The sequence below is a fragment of the Carassius auratus genome, linkage group LG45M, assembly GCF_003368295.1.
Source record: "Carassius auratus strain Wakin linkage group LG45M, ASM336829v1, whole genome shotgun sequence".
NCBI lineage: Eukaryota > Metazoa > Chordata > Actinopteri > Cypriniformes > Cyprinidae > Carassius > Carassius auratus.
The window spans coordinates 526544-548869 of NC_039299.1; the positions used below are offsets into that span (position 1 = coordinate 526544).

Consider the following 22326-nt stretch of genomic DNA (forward strand, 5'->3'; position numbering starts at 1 on the left):
TTGAAGACGGATGGCTTTACTCAAGGTCCCGCTGCAGTGTCCAAAAGTCTGCGTCCTTAATTCAATGAGATAAATTGAAAAAATGTGCAAATGCAAGTCATATTTGCTCGCCAGCGTGAGGAGTGCATTTCGTACCCCACTAAATCTGGCCAGAGTTTTGTGCTTGGAGAGATCATTAGCCTGACACTGAGCAGAAGAAAGATCTGGAAAGATCTCGGACCGAACGTCTCGCTCCTGAAGAACAGACTCATTAATGATTCCAGCCAGGTTTGTCTGTCTGTAATGAAACTAGCTGTGTTTGCAGAGGCAAGCATCATTGCTTCAGAAACACACTCTTAAAAATAAAAGTGATGCCACAGAAGAGCCATTGTTCGCAAATCATTTGAGTCAGTTTGGGGATCGCGAATCATTTGAATCAGTTCGGGAGTTCGGAGCGGGATCTCGAATCATTTGAGTCAGTTCGGGAGTTCAAAGCAGGTTTGCGAATCATTTGAGTCAGTTCGTGAGTTCAAAGCGGGTTCGCGAATCATTTGAATCAGTTCGGGAGTTCAAAGCAGGTTCGCGAATCATTTGAGTTAGTTTGGGTATCGCGAATCATTTGAGTCAGTTCGGGAGTTCAAAGCAGGTTCGCGAATCATTTGAGTCAGTTCGGGAGTTCAAAGCAGGTTCGCGAATCATTTGAGTCAGTTCGGGAGTTCAAAACAGGTTCGCAAATAATTTGAGTTAGTTTGGGGATCACGAATCATTTGAATCAGTTCGGGAGTTCGGAGCGGGATCGCGAATCATTTGAGTCAGTTCGGGAGTTCAAAGCAGGTTCGCGAATCATTTGAGTCAGTTCGGGAGTTCAAAACAGGTTCGCGAATCATTTGAATCAGTTCGGGAGTTTGGAGTGGGATCGCGAATCATTTGAGTCAGTTCGGGAGTTCAAAACAGGTTCGCGAATCATTTGAGTCAGTTCGGGAGTTCAAAACAGGTTCGCGAATCATTTGAGTTAGTTTGGGGATCGCGAATCATTTGAATCAGTTCGGGAGTTTGGAGTGGGATCGCGAATCATTTGAGTCAGTTCGGGAGTTCAAAACAGGTTCGCGAATCATTTGAATCAGTTCGGGAGTTCGGAGCGGGATCGCGAATCATTTTAGTCAGTCAAACGTTCTTTAAAGAAGCATCTCTTTCTTACCTTGTTATAATAAAGGGTCTTTATGGAACCACTTAGACAAAAAGGTTATTCTATTGCATCGTTAATCACCTTGATTTTTAAGAGTGTATACGTTTATATGCATGGATGCAGAGTCTGATGAATGCTTGCAAGTGCACCATCAATAGATTAATATGTAAATAATAAAATATGTAAATTAATTGTCCTTGTTAAGTGTATGTGTATGTATTTTTAAGGATTAATGATCCTGCAAGAAAAATACATCTATATATAGCTATATAATAGAAAAATATATAATATTTTTTATAATTATTAGCGGTCATAAAATATGCTTCATTGTCTATTGAAAAAACATGTAACTTATGTTTTTTTTTTCAAAGCAACATAAAAAGATCAACAAAACCAATACGTCAAAGAGAAAACAGCCACCTAGCAACATGCCAACATGCACTTAGCAACACCTAGCAAATGCATAGCAACACTGTTAACCCCTCGGAGTTGTGCACGGGCAAACAGCACTTGTTCTTGTGAAGATGCATGTAAACATCTTATTAAAGACAGTGTCGGTGTTGTCTGTTCAGTGGTTCATGTGTGGTTCTCAGTGGGATCGTTCTCTCTGCTTTTCTTCTGATTTCAGAAAAAGTTGACAAATATGCTTTTTAATGAATGTGCTTCTGGATGCAAGCGTGAGTTAAGAGCCGTTTTGGAGCTTTACCTGAAGAAATGTTTTAGTATAGATTAATGCATTATTCTGTGGAAGTTAACCGGTCTGGTTTGTTTCATTTCTGAATCACATCTTTGAGCTTTTTTTGTTCTTCTTCGTTTTTCCAGACTTTAGTACTTCTAAGTACTTTTCCTGGCACACTCTCTTGATTAGAAGCTATCACTCAATTTTTTGGCAAGAAAATATACTTTATGGTCATACGGCAGTGCAGACGAGAGAAAACAGACAGAAGAAGATGATGTTCACTGTAGCGCCTCTAGAGGCAGTGCTGAGAATGTCCTATAGTTCTTATTTATTTATTTCTTTATTTATGTCAAATGAATAATGGTGAAAAAAACATGCTTCTTTTTCAAAAATAATTTTTTGTATGTTTATTTGTTTTATTTATTCTTAATACTTAATGTTCTGTAAGAAATATTTATTTATTTAAAATTAATAAGAATCTTTTTTTGAGCATTTTTTTTTTGTTTGTTTGTTTATTTATTTATTATGATTAATGCCCCTTAAAATAGGCTTCATGTTCTGTAAGAAATTCTTTCTTTCTTTCTTTCTTTCTTTCGTAATTGTTAATGGTCCTAAAAAAGGCTGTTTTTCTTTTGAGAAATATTTGATTATTATAATTTAAAAAAAATAATGAATAGTTTTAAACTAAAGATGAAAAACTTTATACAAAAATTATTTATATTAAATTATTAATGCTCCTTGCCTAAATCCTTTGTAAGAACCGTGAACAAAATTTTATTGTGTTTATTTTAATTATTAATTATCATAAAATAGGCTTAATTTTATACAATTAATCTTTGTTTTAAATGAGTAATGGTCCTAAAATAGGCTTCATCTTCTATAAGAAACAAACAAAAAAATAATTAGTCTGTTAGCTATTTATGCTATTTATATTTAATGATTAAAGGTCCGAAATATTCTCCTAATTTTCAACATGATTTTTTAAATTTTTTTATTATTATGAATGGTCCTAAAATAGGTGTAATTTTCTATTAGAAAAATCTATTTATTTATTTGCTTAATTATGTCAAATGCAACTAATACCTTGGATGTACTAAATATTCCATCTTAAATTTTCCAAATGTATAAAATGTTTATTTCTCCAAAAGACACATGACAGCGTTTCCTTCCGTGTCTTCAGAGACCTCTTTGAGTTCAGCGAGCTCTTTACGTATTCAGCAAACACTCAGATGTGCTCATGTTTGGCAGCAGAGACGGCACTGAGCTCACTTTCTCTGGACACTTGTTAATCGTCTCGTGATAGCGGAGCAAATGCTGAATCACTCTGTGCAATATATACGCTTCTCCTGCATACTAACAGATCTCAGCTTCAATTCAATCCAGATTAAACGATTAGAGGGCAAAGGTCAGGATCGATCCAAGTGTGGGATGTGGGAAAGAAAAACATCTTTTATTCAGATTTTGTTGCATTCACAAAATGCATTTTCCTAAGAGCTGGACTTTAAGTGAAACAATATGAGAGTCTGTTTTATGCATGAGCCGCTTCTGTGATATCAATCGTTTTTAGATGAGTGATACACAGTCCGCTCTTTTGTTTTTAGGTAAAGGAATAGTTCACCCACACATGAACATTTGCTGAAAGTGTACTCACACTATATTTCATCAGATTTGGAGAAATGTAGCATTGCATCACTTTGCTCACTGCAAGTGAATGGGTGCCGTCAGCTGATGAAAAAGTTTCTCCTTGAATTCTAGAAAGAGATTCAGACAAGGAAACCAAATTAAGACTTTTTTCTTGTTTTATTTAAAGCGTTAACCACTTCCTTTTCCTCTTCCCCTAAAAAGCCAATTAGCCGAGCGACTGTTCCTAACGAAGTGAATTTATGAAGTGAATCAGCTCTGATGTGAATAAAGGCTGTTTGTTCTCTCATATCCAGGTGTTTCACCTCCATTTTTACACTCTTTTATCCATATTGTCCTCTGTAGTTTGATGCAATACAGCATTCTTCTGCAGAAATACAGTGGTGTCTTTTCTCAATAATAAAAAAATAATAATAATGTGCACAAAACCGTCAGTGTTTGTTATTTCAGCACTGATTATCCATGTCATAATATTTCTTTCTCTGTAAATGATGATAAACTAAACTTATGTATCATTATTTTTGGTGATGGAAAATGTTTGTTTGTTTATTTATTTGCATTTATTAACGGCCCTAAAATAAGCTGAGAAAATTAATTAATTCATTTATTCCTAAAATAAGCTACATTATCTGTAAGGAAAATATATTTTTTTAATTTGTGATCCTAAAACAGGCTTCATTTCTTATTAGAAAAATATCTATTATGTGTTTAATGATTTGTGTATTTATTTACATAAAATTAGTAATGTTCCTTCATTTGGCTTTATTTTCTATAGGAAAGCATATGTTTTTATTTATTTAAAATTATTATGAACTATCTTCTGTAAGAAAATTCCTTAATTTATTTATTCCTAAAATTTTATTTCATTTTTTTTATTTTAATAAATTTAAAATAGCCTTCATTATATATAAGAAAATGATTTAATTATGATCATAAAACAGGTTTTATTTTCTGTAAGAAAAATATTTATGTATTAAATTTTTTATATATTTATTTACATAGAAGATGTTCTATAAGAAAACATATGTCTTTATTTATTTAAAATTACAAAACTATTTTCGGTAAGCACATTTTATTAATTTTTTTTAAGATTGAGAGATGCACTTATATCATGTATTTAATAATATTTTCACTAATTTCACTTGTCTCTGTTTTTGTTGCCTGGACGACAAAATAGTAATGTGGTTTTGATCTGACAAGGTGTGTGTGTGTGTGTGTGTGTGTGTGTGTGTGTGTGTTTCTCAGAGCTCAGAGTCCGAGGAATGTCTCTGTTTACCAGGCAAACGTTCCTGTCAATCCAGAGAGACGGATTCTCTCAGGAATGGGAGCAATGCAGACATCAATCACTGGCCCTTTGCTGAAGGCTGGGTCACATAATATTAAGCTGCATTGTAAAAGCCATAATTATTTAACTGTGTTTTCTATGTGGCCATTAAGTTTCCAAGTGTGAGAGAATTAAGACAGACTTGTTTCAGCAGCGTCAAGCTGAATTTGCGGCATCATTTCTCCAGTCGATAATAATCAGAAATGTTTCTTGAGCAGCGAAGAATGATTTCTGAAGATCACGTGACACTGGAGACTGGAGGAATGATGCTGAAAATACAGCGGAGCATCACAGAAATAAATTATATTTTAACACCGATTCAAACAGAAAACAGCTGTTTTAAATTGTAAAAATATGTCACAATTTTTCAGTTTTTACTGTATTTTTAATCAAATAAATGCAGCTTTTGTGAGAAGAAAGAGACCTCTTTCAAAAACATTTTTAAAAATCTTACTGACTGTAAAATTCTGACTGTTATATATAAAGTTTTTTTTTTTTTTTTGGACATATATTAACGGCTCTAGTGTAAACCGTGTGTTATATGTGTTTGGTTTTCCTCGTCTAAACATGTGGAAACGTCTGCTGATGATCAGTGCGTCAGACTTCATCGCAGTAATTGGTCTCTGCAAGGGACACGAGTTTGAAATATCTTCTCAGCGGGATATACGTGATTTAGACTGCCAGATCTTATTAAACGTCAAAAAAAGAAACAAGTTCTTCGAGGAAGTTACGTTTGTTAGCTGAGATCCACTTCTCTCAGCAGATTTGACAGCTGGTGTTTAACATCTAGGACCAAAAACATAAGAAATGTGGACTAAACTCTCATGATTTTATGGAAGACTCATATTTTTTGTGTTATGTGCTTGGTATTGTTTTTTTCTCTTCCGTGTAAAATGCTAATGATGTGACTTGGCTCTGTAATGTGGAGCACATGCTTCATGCCGTAAACATCTGAAGTTGAATCTTGGATGCAGTAGTAAAGAAGAAAGTAGGAACCTATGTAGGAAAAAATGCATTAATGTAGTTTGGACCGGATGAGAAAATGTGCTTAGTGTTAGTCAGGCATCACTGTGTTTGTGCTACTTGTTGAGAATCACGTGTTGCATTACTTAAAGGAACAGGAATAGTTCACCCCAAAATGAAAAAATGTGCTGAAAATGTGCTCACCCTTAGTCCATTCAAGATTAGGATGAGTTTGTTTCTTCATCAGATTTGGAGAAATGTAGCATTGCATCACTTGCTGACTGCGAGTCAATGGGTGCCGTCAGAATGAGAGTCCAAACAGCTGATAAAAACATCACAGTAATCCACAGTCCATCAGGTAACATCTAGAGAAGACAAAAGATGAAACAAATCCAGCATTAAGACGCTTTTAACTTCAAACTGATGCTTCCTGCTAAAATAACAAGTCCATAATCCATAATAATAGTGAAAAAGTGCATCTCCTGTTGTCTCTCACATCAAAATCCAGACACAGAGCTGTTTGAACACTTCTTGATCTGTGCAGATTTCTCTCCTGATTCAGACCAGAACACGTTTTCATTGGAAGAAGCGTTATTATTTTGGATTATAGACTCGTATTTTAGTTAAAAACGTCTCAATGCTGCATTCGTTTCATCTTTTGTCTTCTCCAGATGTTCATTGATGAAAATGTTAACTTTTCTTTTGAACTTTCTGTTCATCTGTGAATCCTGATAATAATCAGAAATGTCTTTTGAGCAGCGAAACATCATGTGACACTGAAGACTTGACGAATGATGCTGAAAATACAGCTGCGCATCACTGGAATAAATTACATTTTAAAATATTTTCAAATAGAAAATAGCTATTTTAAATTATAAAAATATTTCTAAATTTAACTGTATTTTTGAGAAAATAAATGCATTTACTTAAAATCATAAGAATAGCTATTGCTTATACTTGGGGTCAGTAATTTTTATGAACTGCGAAGTAATTCAAGCACAGTAGAATGAAACCTCGTACACTGAAGACATACTTTTCCTGTTGGTCAGTGATTTGTGGTTAACTCCAGCAGTGTTGAGTTCAGGATGGAAATTTAGGCTTTGTTCAGATCCTTTCCATCATCCATGTGCCTGGTTTTCCATGGATGTAAGCTCGATGACCGATAATGCTCGTATGACCTTTTCCCAGTTTACTTTATATAAAGAAAGAGTTGATTTAAAAACTACTTTTAAGGTTTGTTTTTCTAAGTTGACCTTTTTTAATTTGCCCACGTAAAACTTTTGACAAATGCGTGCTTTTGAATGGCACCAAACCAGGCATATTTCATCCTGAAAGAAAGAACAAAGTAAGGAAGAAATGAGAAAATTAACCCTATTTTACTGCAATGCAGAAACATTTCATTCACGTTATAGTAATATTGTTAGGATATTTTATTGAAATTGAAAATTACTTTTATATGAATAAAAAAAATAAAAATCATCCCGGACGAGCCCCCTATTTATTACATCGTGTTGACTTAATAAAACAAATAAATCTTAAGGGAATGAGAATCTAGTAAAAATCACAATTTATAATAATAGGAATTGCATTGATAATTTAAAAAAATGTTTTCAATGTCATCACACTTATTTCAAAACAGTTTGTTGTTTATGCCGATATTAATAACTCGGGTGGCTTAAAGTTTGCAGCTAGTATGAATGGTTTAGTTGAGATGTATTGCATGAATGTTTCAATTTAAGAGATTTTGATCAAACAGCCAAAGATGCATTTTTCCCCCCATACTGGTATTTACTAAATGAGCATGAGGAAGAATTATAACTATTTTAATTAATATGCAATAATATAACAATAAGTACGTACACTACTGTTCAAAAGTTTGGGGTTGGTAAGATAAAAGAAGTCTCTTTTGCTCACCAAGGCTGTATTTCTTTAAACAAAAATATATATAAAAATTTGAAATATTATTAAAATAAGAAATTGCTGTTTCCATATGAATATATATTAAAGTGTAATTTATTTCTGTGATGCTCCGCTGTATTTTCAGCATCATTCCTCCAGTCTTCAGTGTCACATGATCTTCAGAAATCATAATAATATGATGATTTACTGCTCAGCAGACATTTTTGATTATTATCAGTGTTAGAAATTATGGAATTTCTGCCAAGTAATAAAAAATTTAATTGTGACTTTTCACATTTTAAATTTTTTTCCTCTAAAAATGTTAATTTATTTATGTATTTATTTTTGAAATTGTGCTCAAGAAATGTATTATTATTATGATTATTAGACATCATTATTATTATTATTATTATTATATAATATTATGAAAACATAAATGCACATAAATGCAAAATGTGAGTATTTTGGAGCAAAGGATGTTGTGTTTAGTTTCTATCCAGCGAATCCCTCGCAGTCTTGCTGGACTCTGATAGATGTGGCAGACTCTTTCAAAGAGTTTCTTCCTGAAAGCAGTCAAAGCTTTCCACTAACTGAAAGAGTGTAAGTGATGGTTGAAGATGCCGAGATCTCCGCTTCGGTCTCTGACCTCTCGCTATACATCCTAAGCTGGGAAGAGCAAATATTTAGCAGCTTCTCAACAATGACAGACTGGGACAAATGGATCGCTAAGTGTGTTTCATTCCTCAAGACCTCTAAGCTCTTCAGAATGGGCTGAAAAAATACAAAAAAACAAGTGCTAAGAGTAATTATGCTGGATCTGCTCTAATATCCAGAGCATTATGGTGCAAAAGTGTGTTAGCGTTCCTCCTATAAATCACTGAGGTGGATATTCGCTCAGTGCTGTTTGGGAAACTACTTAAAGGCCATTATGCCACAATATATTCACCGTTTCCTTCTCTGTCTCGGACGTTAACACTGACTTTATTGTCTGACACACTGCTGTTACCATTTTTATAGCTCTGGTTCTGCTTCGAAAAGGCTCTTTTTACATCATCCACCGGTCTTATGCCACATTAATTGCCTGTTCTGTACAAATATACAATTGTGCATCAAAATAATGGTCGTTTTACAGCAAGAGGAAGTCTATAGAATGAGCGAAGTGAGTTCTTCACAGGTGCGACAGGATGGTTTGATCAGTAAAATATTTTAATGTTTATAAAAGCCTCCTCTGCTCAACGGGAGGTTGCATGTATTTGATCAAAAATAATAGAGTGAAATATTAGTGCAATTTAAAATAACTGTTTTCTATTATAATTTATTTGAAAGTGCATTAAAGCTGTATTTTCAGCATCATTCCTCCAGTCTCCAGCGTCACATGATCTTCAGAAATCATAATAATATGATTTGATGCTCAAGAAACATTTCTGATTATTATCAAAACTGTTGTGCTGCACAATATTTTTTTGGAAACTATGATATATTTTATTTTTCACGATTCTTCGAAGAACAGAAAGTTCAAAAGAACAGCTTTTATTTGAAATCTTTTAAAACATAAGTGCATTTAATGTCACTTTTGATCAAATGAATGCATCCTCGCTGAATAAAAGATCTTACTGACCTTTTATGGTTTTATTAACTTGTTGCAATGCATTTTGTGAATAAACCTAAAACTAAAACATAAAAAAAGTTATTTAAACTTTCGCTGAAATAAAATATGCATTATTTTTTTTTTTAGTTGCAAAGGCAACATTTTGGATTTAGTTTAGTGCTTCAATAGCTACAACTAAATTAAGGGAACCTTATAAATAAAAATAATTTTATAAAGATATTTTATTATTTGTGTGTGTGTGTGTGTGTGTGTGTGTGTGTGTGTGTACATATACACATAAAAAAAAACTAAAAGCTAACCAATAAAAATGACAAAAACAACTACATTTCTGACACTAAAATGAAAGTGAAACCTGAAAATAACATCTAGTTCAAAATTGTTTCTTGATTTTGGGGTATCAGAAATTAATATTTGGCTGCCAAAAGCGCTTCTTATACCCTTATTTATTGTAAAATTTTGTGCTTTTGGATTCAATCCAAGTTTTGGAACGACCCTCATCTGTTCATTTAAAGAAAGAAATAAAGAAAGTGTTTTTTACTTCATGCACATAGATTTGTTAGAGAAATATACACTGTCAGTAAGTTTTTTCAAAGTTTCAAACTTTCTCTTTTTTTTGTGTGATGTGTTGTATTTTTGTAATGCATTTAAGCAAAGCATCACGATCCTGACACCCGATCTGTTCTTTTAAAATACTCAGGGTAAAGCATACAAAAAACGCCCGGATTTCTCCTTTCCGAGTCACTATTGCTGTCATTCTCCTGCCACAGTATCACTTTCCTGACATTATTCGTCGTTCAAAAGTGTAGTTCAAGTGTCATCCATGAGACCAGAGCATCAAGTTATGCACAGACTCGCCTCCAAATCAGAAAACATTAAAACACTGACACACTCTCTGCTTTCCAGTCCTAGAAACATTTGTTAGTGTGGAGCACAAGATCACACACATGTTTGTATTTATAGGACACATTTGTCAAAGCACACATCCATCATTCGACCCGTCTGCTGGTACCCATACGCTAATGTTTCAGATGGAAATTCTTAACAAAAATGTGTCTGTTTTGCACACTTGACATTTGTCGAGATTGCCTTTCAGTTTAACACCACTAATGGAAAATGCCGTGTTAATTACCTAGGATAGTTTAGATAGTTTCTTCATCAGATTTGGAGAAATTGGAGCAAGTGAATGGGTGCCGTCAGAATAAGGCCATATTTGAGACTCACAGATTCTAATAAAAAAAAGACTCTTGGATAAATAAGTAAAGCAAAGCAGCTTTAAGTGTACATCTGGAAATATTAAAGTTATCCCTATGTTTACTTTATAAAAATCAGATTTCACAGCAAAAAGTAGGCTTTAAATAATTGCTAACATAATCCTATTGTGTCATATTTGTCCAGATTCAGTGAAAAAGACAGAAAACGGCTCTTTGGGGGCCACTTTTATTTTAAAGAAAGCTTAAAAGCATTACTGGTTTGCATCCAGAGTCGTAGTGCAACTCTGAATGCAGTGTGCGCACGTGTGTGTGTGTTTGTATGTGTGTGTTCATAAAGCCAAAACCAAAATATAGGTTAAAACAGGATAAGCTTCAATACAACTAGCTATTTAGGAGGTGAATGCATGCAACTCCGAGTATATAATGCATGAACGCACACATTTCTAATGCAATATGTACAGACTGTTTTGTGTTGTTGTGTTATTTGCACATTTTTAATGTGGCCAGCAGCTGTTGGTTCACGGCGCTCATTGGAAACATGACACAGGCGGGATGCCAGAAGTCTTTCCCCAGCAGAGCGCTGTTAGTACGGGTCTGTTCATTAAAATCAGACCCAACACACACACACACACACACACACACACGTCTGTCTTTCCTGGGGCTGTTGAGTGAAATCATGCAGGGTGAGGTGATTTGGTTTGTGTTGGCATGAAAGCGGAACGAGACGCAGACCAGGATGCCGTGTTGCGGGTGGAACCGCGTGGAAACAGCTGAAATTTATTATGCACTTATGATATTTTTGTGTTTTTTGTGGCCGTTTTTCACAAATGTACTCGTAACATTTTTTTTGTGGTTGGCTTGCACAAATGTTTGTGTTAAATTTTCATCAGTTAAGGATTTATGATTTAATTCTGCTGTGTGGAATCCGCTTTACGCAAACGGTCTGATGTTGTTGGTGATGAGTTTCTAGATGCGTTACAGTAAAGTGTAAGACTGGACCTGGATGGGAAGGTTCAGTGAGGTTTGTTGTTTAGCTTCTTGCTCAAATTTGTCCTTTTAGGAACTATGTGTTATTGTACACTACTGTTCAAATGTTTGGGATCAGGAAAGTTTTTTTTAGAGAAATTTATACTTTTATTCAGCAAGGATGCATTTAATTGGACAAAAGTGAAAGTAAAGACATTTATGTTCAAAAACTGAACTTTCTGTTAATCAAAGAATCTTGAAGAATAAAACACATCACATTTTCCTCTAAAATATTCAGCGGCACAACTGTTTTCAACATTGATAATAATAATAAATCAAATCATCATATTTTCATGATTTCTGAAGATCATGTGACACTGGAGACTGTAGTAATGATGCTGAAAATACAGCGGAGCATCACAGAAGTAAATTACAGTTTGCACATATATTAACATAGAAAAATTTATTTTAAATTGTATAACTGTTTCGCAGTTTTACTCTTTTTGCTGTTCAAATAAACAGTTAACCTGTTAACGGTCACTCACGTTTTTGAAGATAGACATGAATGTGAATGATACAAACCTAATTTTTTATAATTCATGACTGAAAACATTTTGCAATATGATTTTGATGTACCATTTACATGGTAATGCAATGTCTGATTTTAAAATGGGTTTTGAAGGATGAATTTTGAGATTTTGTGTTTTCAAGTGATATATAGCTTCTGATGATTTCTAAAATGTGATAGTCTTTTTTTTAAACAAAGGTCAAAGCTCCTTTTGAAATTTAGATTTCTGAGGGTGCACTCTTGGCATAAATTTATCTATTACTTTTCCTACATAATTTTTAACAAAAAATATTGGTAAAATATATATTTGGAAGTCTTAGACCTTTCCAACGATATATAGTTTGTCAAGATTAGATTAGATTTGATTGTAATATAGTATAGTCAACGTAGGCGTCCCGTATACGAGACGGGGTGACATTTAACAGGTTAAACAGTTATAAATGCAAATTTGGTGAGCAGAATAGACTTAAATATAAAATTTAAATTAAACATAATTCCATAATTAATATTGATAGAACCTGGTTTGAAAGCCATAACATTCTTTTAAATGCAAATAAAAATTAATTATATATTTAGATGCATGTAAATGCATAGTAAATTGATTCGTTTTAGCCATTTTAGCCCGTTTCAGTTTGCCCCCCTAAAAGTAAATGTTGAAACTTTTTGGCTTATTCATGCTATAATACCGTCAGTCTGCTGTTTCTTCTCATTTTGGCCTTGAGACATCATGTCAGAATTCCTCTGGCCCCGAAACTCCCTGTCTTTGGAATCTGAGGCCCCTAGAGAAGTTTGACATCCACACTCCATAAAAGTGTGTGGAAGTCCAGAAGACTGTGTCTGACTGTGTCTTCCAGAGATTGACTCGTTCTGCTGAAACAGACAGCTACTCTGATTTTTCATCTTTTTACCAGCTCTATCTGTCTATGCATAAACTTCTGTATGAACAGTATCCAGGATATAGACTCTTAAAAAATAAAGGTTCCAAAAGGATAACCATATTTGGATTCCCAAAGAACCAGAACCAGAATATTTCAAAAATCTGCAGTGCAATTGACTTTTTATTTCATTTTAATAACGTTAAAGGAATATTTCACCCAAAAAGGAAAATTTGCTGAAAATGTGGTCACCCTCAGGCCATCCAAGATTAGGATGAGTTTGTTTCTTCATCAGATTTGGAGAAATGTAGCATTGCATCACTAGCTCATTGCAAGTGAATGGGTGCCGTCAGAATGAGAGTCCAAACAGCTGATAAAAACATCACAATAATCCACAGTCCATCAGGTAACATCTAGAGAAGACAAAAGCTGAAACAAATCCAGCATTAAGACGTCTTTAACTTCAAACTATTGCTTCATCTAAAATAGTCCATAATCCATAATAAAACTTCCTCTCTCACATCAAAATCCAGACACAGATTTGTTGAGAGCTGTTCAAACACTGCTTGATCCGTGCGGATTTCTCTCCTGATTCAGACCAGACCACTTTTTCACGGGAGGAAGCGTTATTCTGGATTACGTTATTCTTGTATTTTGACCAAAAGTGACAACTTGAGGGTAAAACGTCTTAATGCTGAATTTGTTTCAGCTTTTGTCTTCTCCAGATGATAACTGATGGACTGGAGTGCTGTGGATTATTATTTATTGTGGTTATGATGTTTTTATCAGCTGTTTGGACTCTCATTCTGACGGCACCCATTCACTTGCAGTGAGCAAGTGATGCAATGCTACATTTCTTCAGACATGATGAAGAAACAAACACAGCTGATGTTTTCTCACCATTTGCTCTCAACCAATCAGGCTTCAGATCAAATGACAAGCCAGGCGTATATAACAAACCTACCTGAACAAAAAGTAAACTGAATGATGGTTTGTGGCATACGGTATGGGGTTTGTGCTCTCGCTCGCACCTGAGAGCACTTCTATGAGGAATGTAAATCATGAACGCACTCCCATATTTCATTTCCAGCCAAACATCCCATCCCTCCCTACTTTTATGGATCAACATTTTTGTAGCATCGAATAAAAGGCTGCATATGAATGTGTTTTACAGCACTGGAGAAAGATCAAAACAAACTAGACAAAGTTTACAACAAAGCGAAAGAGTTGAGAACTCCTGGGAACTCAGCTCAATGTTTAGATGTCTAATAAGAAAAGTATATTGACAGTAGATTTGAAGTTACTTAGTCGATAATTTAACAACACATTTGCTCGTTCACTTAGTAGGTGGCATTAGCTAACTCTCAATATAAATAGATTGGAAACCTTTACCTTGTTGCATTTTGGAATAGACAACATCCTAACCCACCCTTCCTCTGTGACCCTCATCCTTCTGTGATGTGCTTTTTCTTTTCTCTTCCCTTCTTTCTTCCTTCTCTCCCGCTGTGTTGTTGGCTGACCTTGTCAGCTTTGATGAAGTGCTGGCGATCGATCGAGGGTTTGCCAGGAGCGTTTTGATTACAGCTCCATCCAGTGCCCTCTCTCCCTCTCTCTCTCTCTCTCTCTCTCTCTCTCTCTCTCTCTCTCTTCTCTTTGAAGTTCATCTGCCTGTTGTTATTTCAGACGGGCATCTGCAGCTGAGCTTGAACATGTGGAGTTGGGATGGAGCTGTCTGTCTGTCTGTGTATCAGTCTTTCCATCCATCCTTCCATTCTTCCGTCTATCTATACATAAATCTGTCTATTAGTTTTTCATTCCATCCATCCATCCATCCATATTTTGTTTCGTCCATTCATCCATAAATCTGTCTTTTGATCCATCAATCCATGCTTTTTCTTTGTATTGTTGTTTATTGTGTTGTTGTTGTTGTTCTGTTTTAATTATGTATTTTATAATTGTGAGGTGTTCTTGAGTGTCTTGAAAGGCACCCAGAAATAAAATGAATTATAATAATAATAATTATTATTATTATTATTATATATCCCTCCGTCTTTCTATCATCCATCAATCCGTCTTTCATTCCATCCATCCATTCATCCGTCTATCTATCTTTCGTTCCATCCATCCGTCTATCTGTCTTTTGTTCCATGCATCCTTCTTTTAATTCCATCCATCCGTCTATCTGTCTTTCGTTCCATCCATCCATCCCTCTATCTGTCTTTTGTTCCATCCATCCATCCATTCGTCTATCTGTCTTTCGTTCTATCCATCTGTCTTTCATTCCATCCATCTATTCATCAGTCTTATCTGTCTTTTGTTCCATCCATCCATCCATCCGTATATTTGTCTTTCATTCCATCCATCCATCCATTCATCTGTGTATCTGTCTTTCATTCCATCCATCCATCCATCCATCCATTCATCTGTGTATCTGTCTTTCATTCCATCCATCCATCCATCCATCCATCCATCTGTGTATCTGTCTTTCATTCCATCCATCCATCCATCCATCCATCCATCCATCCATCTGTGTATCTGTCTTTCATTCCATCCATCCATCCATCCATCCATCCATCTGTGTATCTGTCTTTCATTCCATCCATCCATCTGTGTATCTGTCTTTCATTCCATCCATCCATTCATCTGTGTATCTGTCTTTTGTTCCATCCAATTATCCGCCTTTGATCCATGCATCTTTTGTTCCATCCATCCTTTCATCCATAATTTTATTCATCCACCCATCCATTTATCCATCCATCCGTCATTGGTTGCTTCCATCCATCCATTCATTAATCCCTCTGTCTTTTATTCATTCAATTCATCCATCCGTCCCTCCATCGTCTTTTGTTCCATTCATCCTTTCATCCATCATAAATGAAATGTGAAATATATATATATAATGATCCTGATATGATCATAATCAGATTCATTATTATCATTAATAATCTTATTGGAAACATTAGGGTACGATATTTATATAGACGATATTTATTAGAAAATATAACTATAGAAATCACACTTCTAGTCTTATCACAAACTCTATATCCTGAATTTCTACCTTCTGCATTTCTCAAGCCAAGTCTTGAACAAATCCAAATTATTTATCATAATGTGAAATAATTTGTAAGCTGCGGTATGACTTGCTATTAGTATGACTATGATCTTCCACACATCACAGTATTATCTCTTAAACCAAACGCAAAGGTTTGAATAGAGACGTGTATAGCAAATCTGCTCGATTTTGCTTCACAAGTCTACATTATACGCTTCAATTCAATGCAGCTCTATGTATTATAATGAGAGCGCTCTGATTGGCTGGCGGCCGCTGACGTCAGGGATCCCGTCGCTCGCGGTGTCGCATGCGCTTGGCTTTATGGAAGCGCTGGAGCGTTTGTTGCGTCGCGTCAACAGAGAGTCTGAATGCGCTCCGTTGTTCTCAACAAATGCGCGACATAGCTCGCTCCTTTCGAAAGGATTACAGCGTTGTATTGTGATCTTGGAATGTTATTCTATCTCCTGCTACGAAACTGCGCTTTAAAAGCAGATTTAAAGTTAGTTCACGGAGTTTCAGACGCGTTTGTTTGGATGTTTGTGAGCAAAAGTTTGTCGAGTGCAGAAGAAGTAAATAACGCGGTTTGCAGAGACGAGCTGAGCTCAGACTGATGAAGACCTCTGAACATACTGTATGATTGCATCTGAACCAAAAACCTCGTTTAACTCAGTCCTGTGTCTTGGGCTCATGTAATGTTTCTGTAAAGAATGGAAATCTGCATCTGACCTACATTCAGTAAGTTTGTCTTTTGTTTATGATTTACATCGACAGGATTTTATTTGTATTTTTTGTATCTATCTATCTATCTATCTATCTATCTATCTATCTATCTATCTATCTATCTATCTGTAATGCTGTATTTATCCTTTTAGATATTAATTTCTTTTAGGATGTTCCATGAATCATAGTAGTAATTTAGTTGAATATATATATATATATATATATATATATATATATATATATATATATATATATATATATATATATATATATATAAATATATATATATATATATATATATAAATATATATAAATATTATATAAAATATTATATGTATATATATTATATAAAATATTATACTTTTATATATATATATATATATATATATATGTATGTATGTGTGTATGTATATATATATATATTATTATTATTATTATTATTATTTTTTTTTTTTAAGATTAATGCTTGTCCTACGGTCATAATTTTTAATTATGTTAAAGAGAAAATTACATACATTGGCTTGTTGGCAGTATTACTTTTATACTCATTATTAAAAAAATAAATAAAACAAATTATATATATGGGTTGAAATAATAAAATAATGCATCACGTGTAGAAAAAGAATAATCAGCATTCTTTTCTAAGCCCAATGCTTTACTTTCTCCATATGCCCAGCAGAATGTGTATGTATCTCTGAAGGCTTGGTTTAATCATGGTGACTTCTGTTGATCATCTTCCTCCAGCGCACAGCGTTCAGAAGAGATGCACACTGAGCATTCATAAAGCTCTTCAGAAAGCTCTCTCTATCTGCCTGCTTTTTAAATGGATGCGGTTCCACTGCAAACACGAGCGGACGCTGTGTTTACAGGACAGTCACCTCAGTATCAAAAGAGATCTTTCATGAGCTCTTATTTTGGATGCTGGAGACGATTTTGGGTTTCTAATGGAGTTGTGCAGGTCTCCATCTGTCACGTAAGGACATCGGTGATTTACTTCACGGGAAGCACTGACCATGGCGTCAGTGTGTGTGTGTGTGTTTCTGGGGCAAACTTCCAGTATCACAAGTGTGTGTTTTACCTGAGTAATACGCTTGGATCTTATTTTACCGTGATATGCATGGCGTGCACTTTTTAAAACATCCAATGAAACATTTAATATCGCAGAGGCGGCTCATGTCATTCCTCAGCAACAATTTCCTGGCCATGGGGGTTGAAATTCAAGCGTACCATGAAACGTGGACGACTCTGCTGTGTTTGAACCTGTTCTTTTCAATCAGACAGAGGCTTTGAAATTCACTTTGTTCACAAAGCCATTCTTCCTGAAATTAAACTGGGGTTGGTAATGGAGAACCGGTTCTCAGTCTGAAGTGGTTTGTTTTTTGTACAGTTGTGATTTTTCTTGGAGTTTGTTGGTTTGGTTTGTGGCTTGAAACTTTTGAATTAAACATTCCCATCCTCTATGAAGAAAACTAATGAGAATGAAGGCTGTCAGAAAGATTTGTGTACAAATGACTCTCTTGTGAGTCGGTTCTTATCAACGAATCGTTCTCTAACTCATGAGTCATTGGTTTGAATCAATCTAACGATTCACTTATTAACTGAATCAGTAAGAAATTGAATTATTTAATAACACAATCTCTTTTAAATGGAATCAGAACCTGATTTTTTTTTTTCAACAGGTTTATTATATTTAACTTAAACTAAGATTATAAAAATGGCTTTAACTGAAATAAAATATTCAAAAACATTTTATTTCAGCTAGTTGCAGCTAGTCTTTTAATTAAATTGTGTGTATATATATATATATATATATATATATATAAAGGGATTGAATTGCTTCAGATTTTTTAAGTCAGCATTTATGTGATAAAAGTTGAGTCGATAACGTCATTTAATTAACAAATTAATATATGAAAAAAATAAATGTATTTTATTTCAGCTAGTTGCCAAGTCACATTTCGCTTTCATTTGGTTTAACTGGATGTCCTAAAATAACTAAACCTCAAACTGAACTAAAAATGACTTAAATGATTATATATATATATATATATATATATACACACACACAAAAAAAATATATATATATATATATATATATATATATATAATAAAAATGGCAAAAGCACAAAAAAATTACTAAAACTTAACCAAAATGAATACTGAAACTAAAATGAAAACAAAAATAGAAATAGACACATTCAAAATATTCTTTAAAATTATAACAGTATCTTAATTTTATCAAAATAAAACTGGTTTCCATACACATGCAATCACTTCAGCTTCATCTCAAGAGTCAGTATACCTTTAACATTTGTCATAAATGGTTTATTGCGGATGTCTGTGCACGAGTGACCGTGTCTGTGTGTTTAATCGCAGATTAAGTCGTGATCAGCGAGCGAGGATCATGGCCCTGAGCGAGGCCTTCATCACCAGCAGCGCTGGATCCTCAGCAGACACCGGTTACCCTGCTGCAGACGCCACTGAAGAGCCGGAGGACGAGCAGACGGGTCAGAACGGTGCCGTGTGTCCGTCTCCTCCAGGCTCCGCCTCCTCGTCACGTGTCACAGACTCTCAGAGGCGGGCTGTGCTGCTGCCAGCGCCCTGCTGTGTTTACTGCTCGCCCCGTCAGCCCGTCTGCTGCAGCGGGAACCAGCAGGATTGTGCTCTCTTCCAGAGCGGCGTGTCGTCCGCAGCGCTTCACATGTCCTCGTCCTGCGTTCAGGGCGTGCGCTGTTTCTGCATGCAGCATCACTGGCCTGAGCATCTCCAGAAGCAGCCCAACATGACCACACTGAGGTGAGCTCGGGGTTCAGAAAACTTGATTATTCTGTGCATGGTGTATTGTTTGATAGTATTCATGTTCTCAGACAAGTATGTGTTTCTATGGCAACAGGCATAACAAATGATGTAAACATTTACTCGAAAGTTTAACGAATTCAAATGTTGAGGTTGGCGAGATTTTATAGTGTTATTACAAAGTCTCACGGGTGTATTTATTTGATTAAAAATAAGGTAAAAAATGTGAAAAAATATTACAATTTAAAATAGCTGTTTACTGTTGTAATATATATTGCAATATAATTTATTCCTGTGATCAAAGCTTTATTTTCAGCTTCATTCCTCCAGTCTTCAGTGTCACATGATCTTCAGAAATCAGAATAATATGTTGATTTGCTGCTCAAGAAACATTTCTGATTATTATAAATGTTGAAAACAGTACATTTTCATTTTATTTATATCATTGATTCACAGATGAATAGCGAGTTATTTGAAATAGACATCTTTAATAACATTATAAATGTCTTGACTGTTATTTTTCATCATTTGAATGCATTCTTGTTGAATAAAAGTATTAATTTATTTATTTTTAATTACCTTGCAATCTAACTAAACTAGAATAAGCTCTAAAATAAGTAAAACTGAAATCAAATTAAATCAAAGTTGAATTCAAAAGTTATATTATAAATTTAATAATAATGACAAATGACTGAAGCACATTTAGTTTGACAGGCGTTCATACTTGTGGAGTAATTGTTAATTAATATCATTAAAAAGAGAATTGAAATAAAGCTTAAAATATAAGAATTAGATTAAAAAGTTGACTAGAGTAGTACTAAAATAAATAACACAAATAAATTAAAGCAAAATAAAAAGAAAAACATTCCATTTGATGTATAAAACGTTCAGAAGAACAGCATTTACTTGAAAAAAGCTAACTTTTGTAACATTATAAATCTCTTGATTATCAATTTAATGCATCCTTGCTCAATAAAATGATTCATTTCTTTGTATAAACCCCAAACGTTTCGACAGGAGTGGGATTTAGGACAAAAAGCGAAGTGCTTATTCACAGCTGCCTTGGTCTGGACTGTAATTGAAGAGGCAGGTTGCTTTAGATCACGTCAGAGATTCTGCTCTGTGAATCAACATCAGCATCTCACACAGAAGCATATCTTCTGGTGATTTGGAGAGTAGCCATGCAGTCATAAGTTGAAGCTTTACTAGTGATAGACACATTTATATCATACAGACAAATTAATAATCACTATGTGAGATGTGAATCTTTGATTGACAGCCAATCAAATTGATTTAGTTCACGGCTTCAGAGATGACTTCAGAACCATTTGATCTGGTTCACAATTCAGTTTAAATTAATGATTCGATTGTGCATTTTATAAGTGCATCTATAGGATTATGTAATATGGCGAAAAAAGAAAAGAAAAGGGAAACTACTTATTGCACACATTAAATATGTACATACAGGCTATTTATGGAATGTAACTGAGTGTGATGTGCCGACCTAGAAAACCATTCCATGATTCATTTTTAAAGTTATTTTTGTATTTCCACAGGTTTTAATATTTCCTTTTTTTATTTTATTTTTTTAGTTTTCCATAACCATATGTCAGTTGAATTAATCCTAAAATTTAAACTCCTAATGATGATTATGATTATTATTATTAAGCAAATTTATTATTATATAATATAATTTTAATTTGTTACATTTTTTTATGGCACTTCGGTAAATCATGTTTTATTTTTTTTTTAATTTTATAAAATATTATTTGAAGTTCTCAAATGCGAATATAAAGAAAAAATTATTTTAAAATGTGGAAAAATAAAATCAAAATGCTATTAATTAGATTTTTTAGCATTTTAAATCCAAGTCTCAAGATGCTGCATATGCATCGCCAGGATTTATAATCTATGCATCGAGACAACAAATGAATTAAAATATGTATTATCACTATCTCTTGCTGTTAAATCAGCGGTAACCAGTATGGTTGCCGATATTATGGTCTTTTTCTTACCTAAAGACACATTAGAAGAAGCGTTCATATATGAATGCATTTAATAGAATCATTAATCTCATTGTGAGTCATGAATCAATTCACCTAAAGATTCACATCCCTACAAAAATGTATTGCTTAGCTCCTACCACTGACGGAGTGCATGATGAAACTATAAAACTGTTTTCAGAGAGCTAATGGTCTTTAAGTACCTGAGGATTTTCCAGGAAATTATGCAGTTGAGCCGATCTTCCACCTGAGGAATGATGAATGGCTTTCGTTGACTGAAAAAGAGAGAGCTGACATGTAGCCTTCAGGGGTCATGTCACATGTTGAACCTGACACGCTTCATTTATCTGACTAGAACGTTTCTACCCAGGTGCAGCACGCTAAAGCAGATTTCGGATGTGCATAATGTTGGTCATTTTAGTTTCTGTGCCTCTCAGCTGTTAATTGAACATGCATTCTGAGTTTGAAGTGATTCACTTTCACTTCGGACGGGAACGATGCTTGTCTTGTCGTGCCTGTGTAAGTCAACAGATGCTTCGTTCAGCTCCTTCAGTTCCTTTTCAGGAAGATGTTTGATCAACGTCAAACAGAAACTTTGATAAATCTGTCCCGGTGTTTAAAGAATCACAAGAAGCTTCCAGTTCTTTGTTGCAGGACAGAGCTGGAAGATGTTTACGAAACGTACAGAGCTTTGTGTGTGTGTGTGTGTGTGTGTGTGTGACAGCTGCAAGCCCCAACCAGCCGACTAGCCTGAAAATGATCTTTGTGTTCTCAATTTCAGGCTGTCATTTTGAGAAACCTTCATGCGTTATCAGAAACAACAACTGTTTAGCTCGTGTCTCTCAGTCTGACATC

The 22326-nt window shown here is 34.5% G+C and overlaps 1 protein-coding gene across 2 annotated transcripts in view; it reads left to right on the forward strand.

Annotated features, from left to right (window-relative positions):
* Positions 1-22326, forward strand: part of LOC113068530 (protein dispatched homolog 1-like) — a 43472-nt gene that overhangs the window by 6452 nt on the left and 14694 nt on the right. Inside the window, exons 1-2 of one of the 2 annotated variants that reach the window (XM_026241264.1) lie at positions 16264-16687; positions 19049-19468. In XM_026241264.1, coding sequence (XP_026097049.1) covers positions 19077-19468 — 392 coding nt within the window. In that variant the 5' untranslated portion in view covers positions 16264-16687; positions 19049-19076. Of the gene's footprint in view, positions 1-16263; positions 16688-19048; positions 19469-22326 lie in introns of those variants that run through there. The other variant, XM_026241265.1, reaches the window with a different exon arrangement.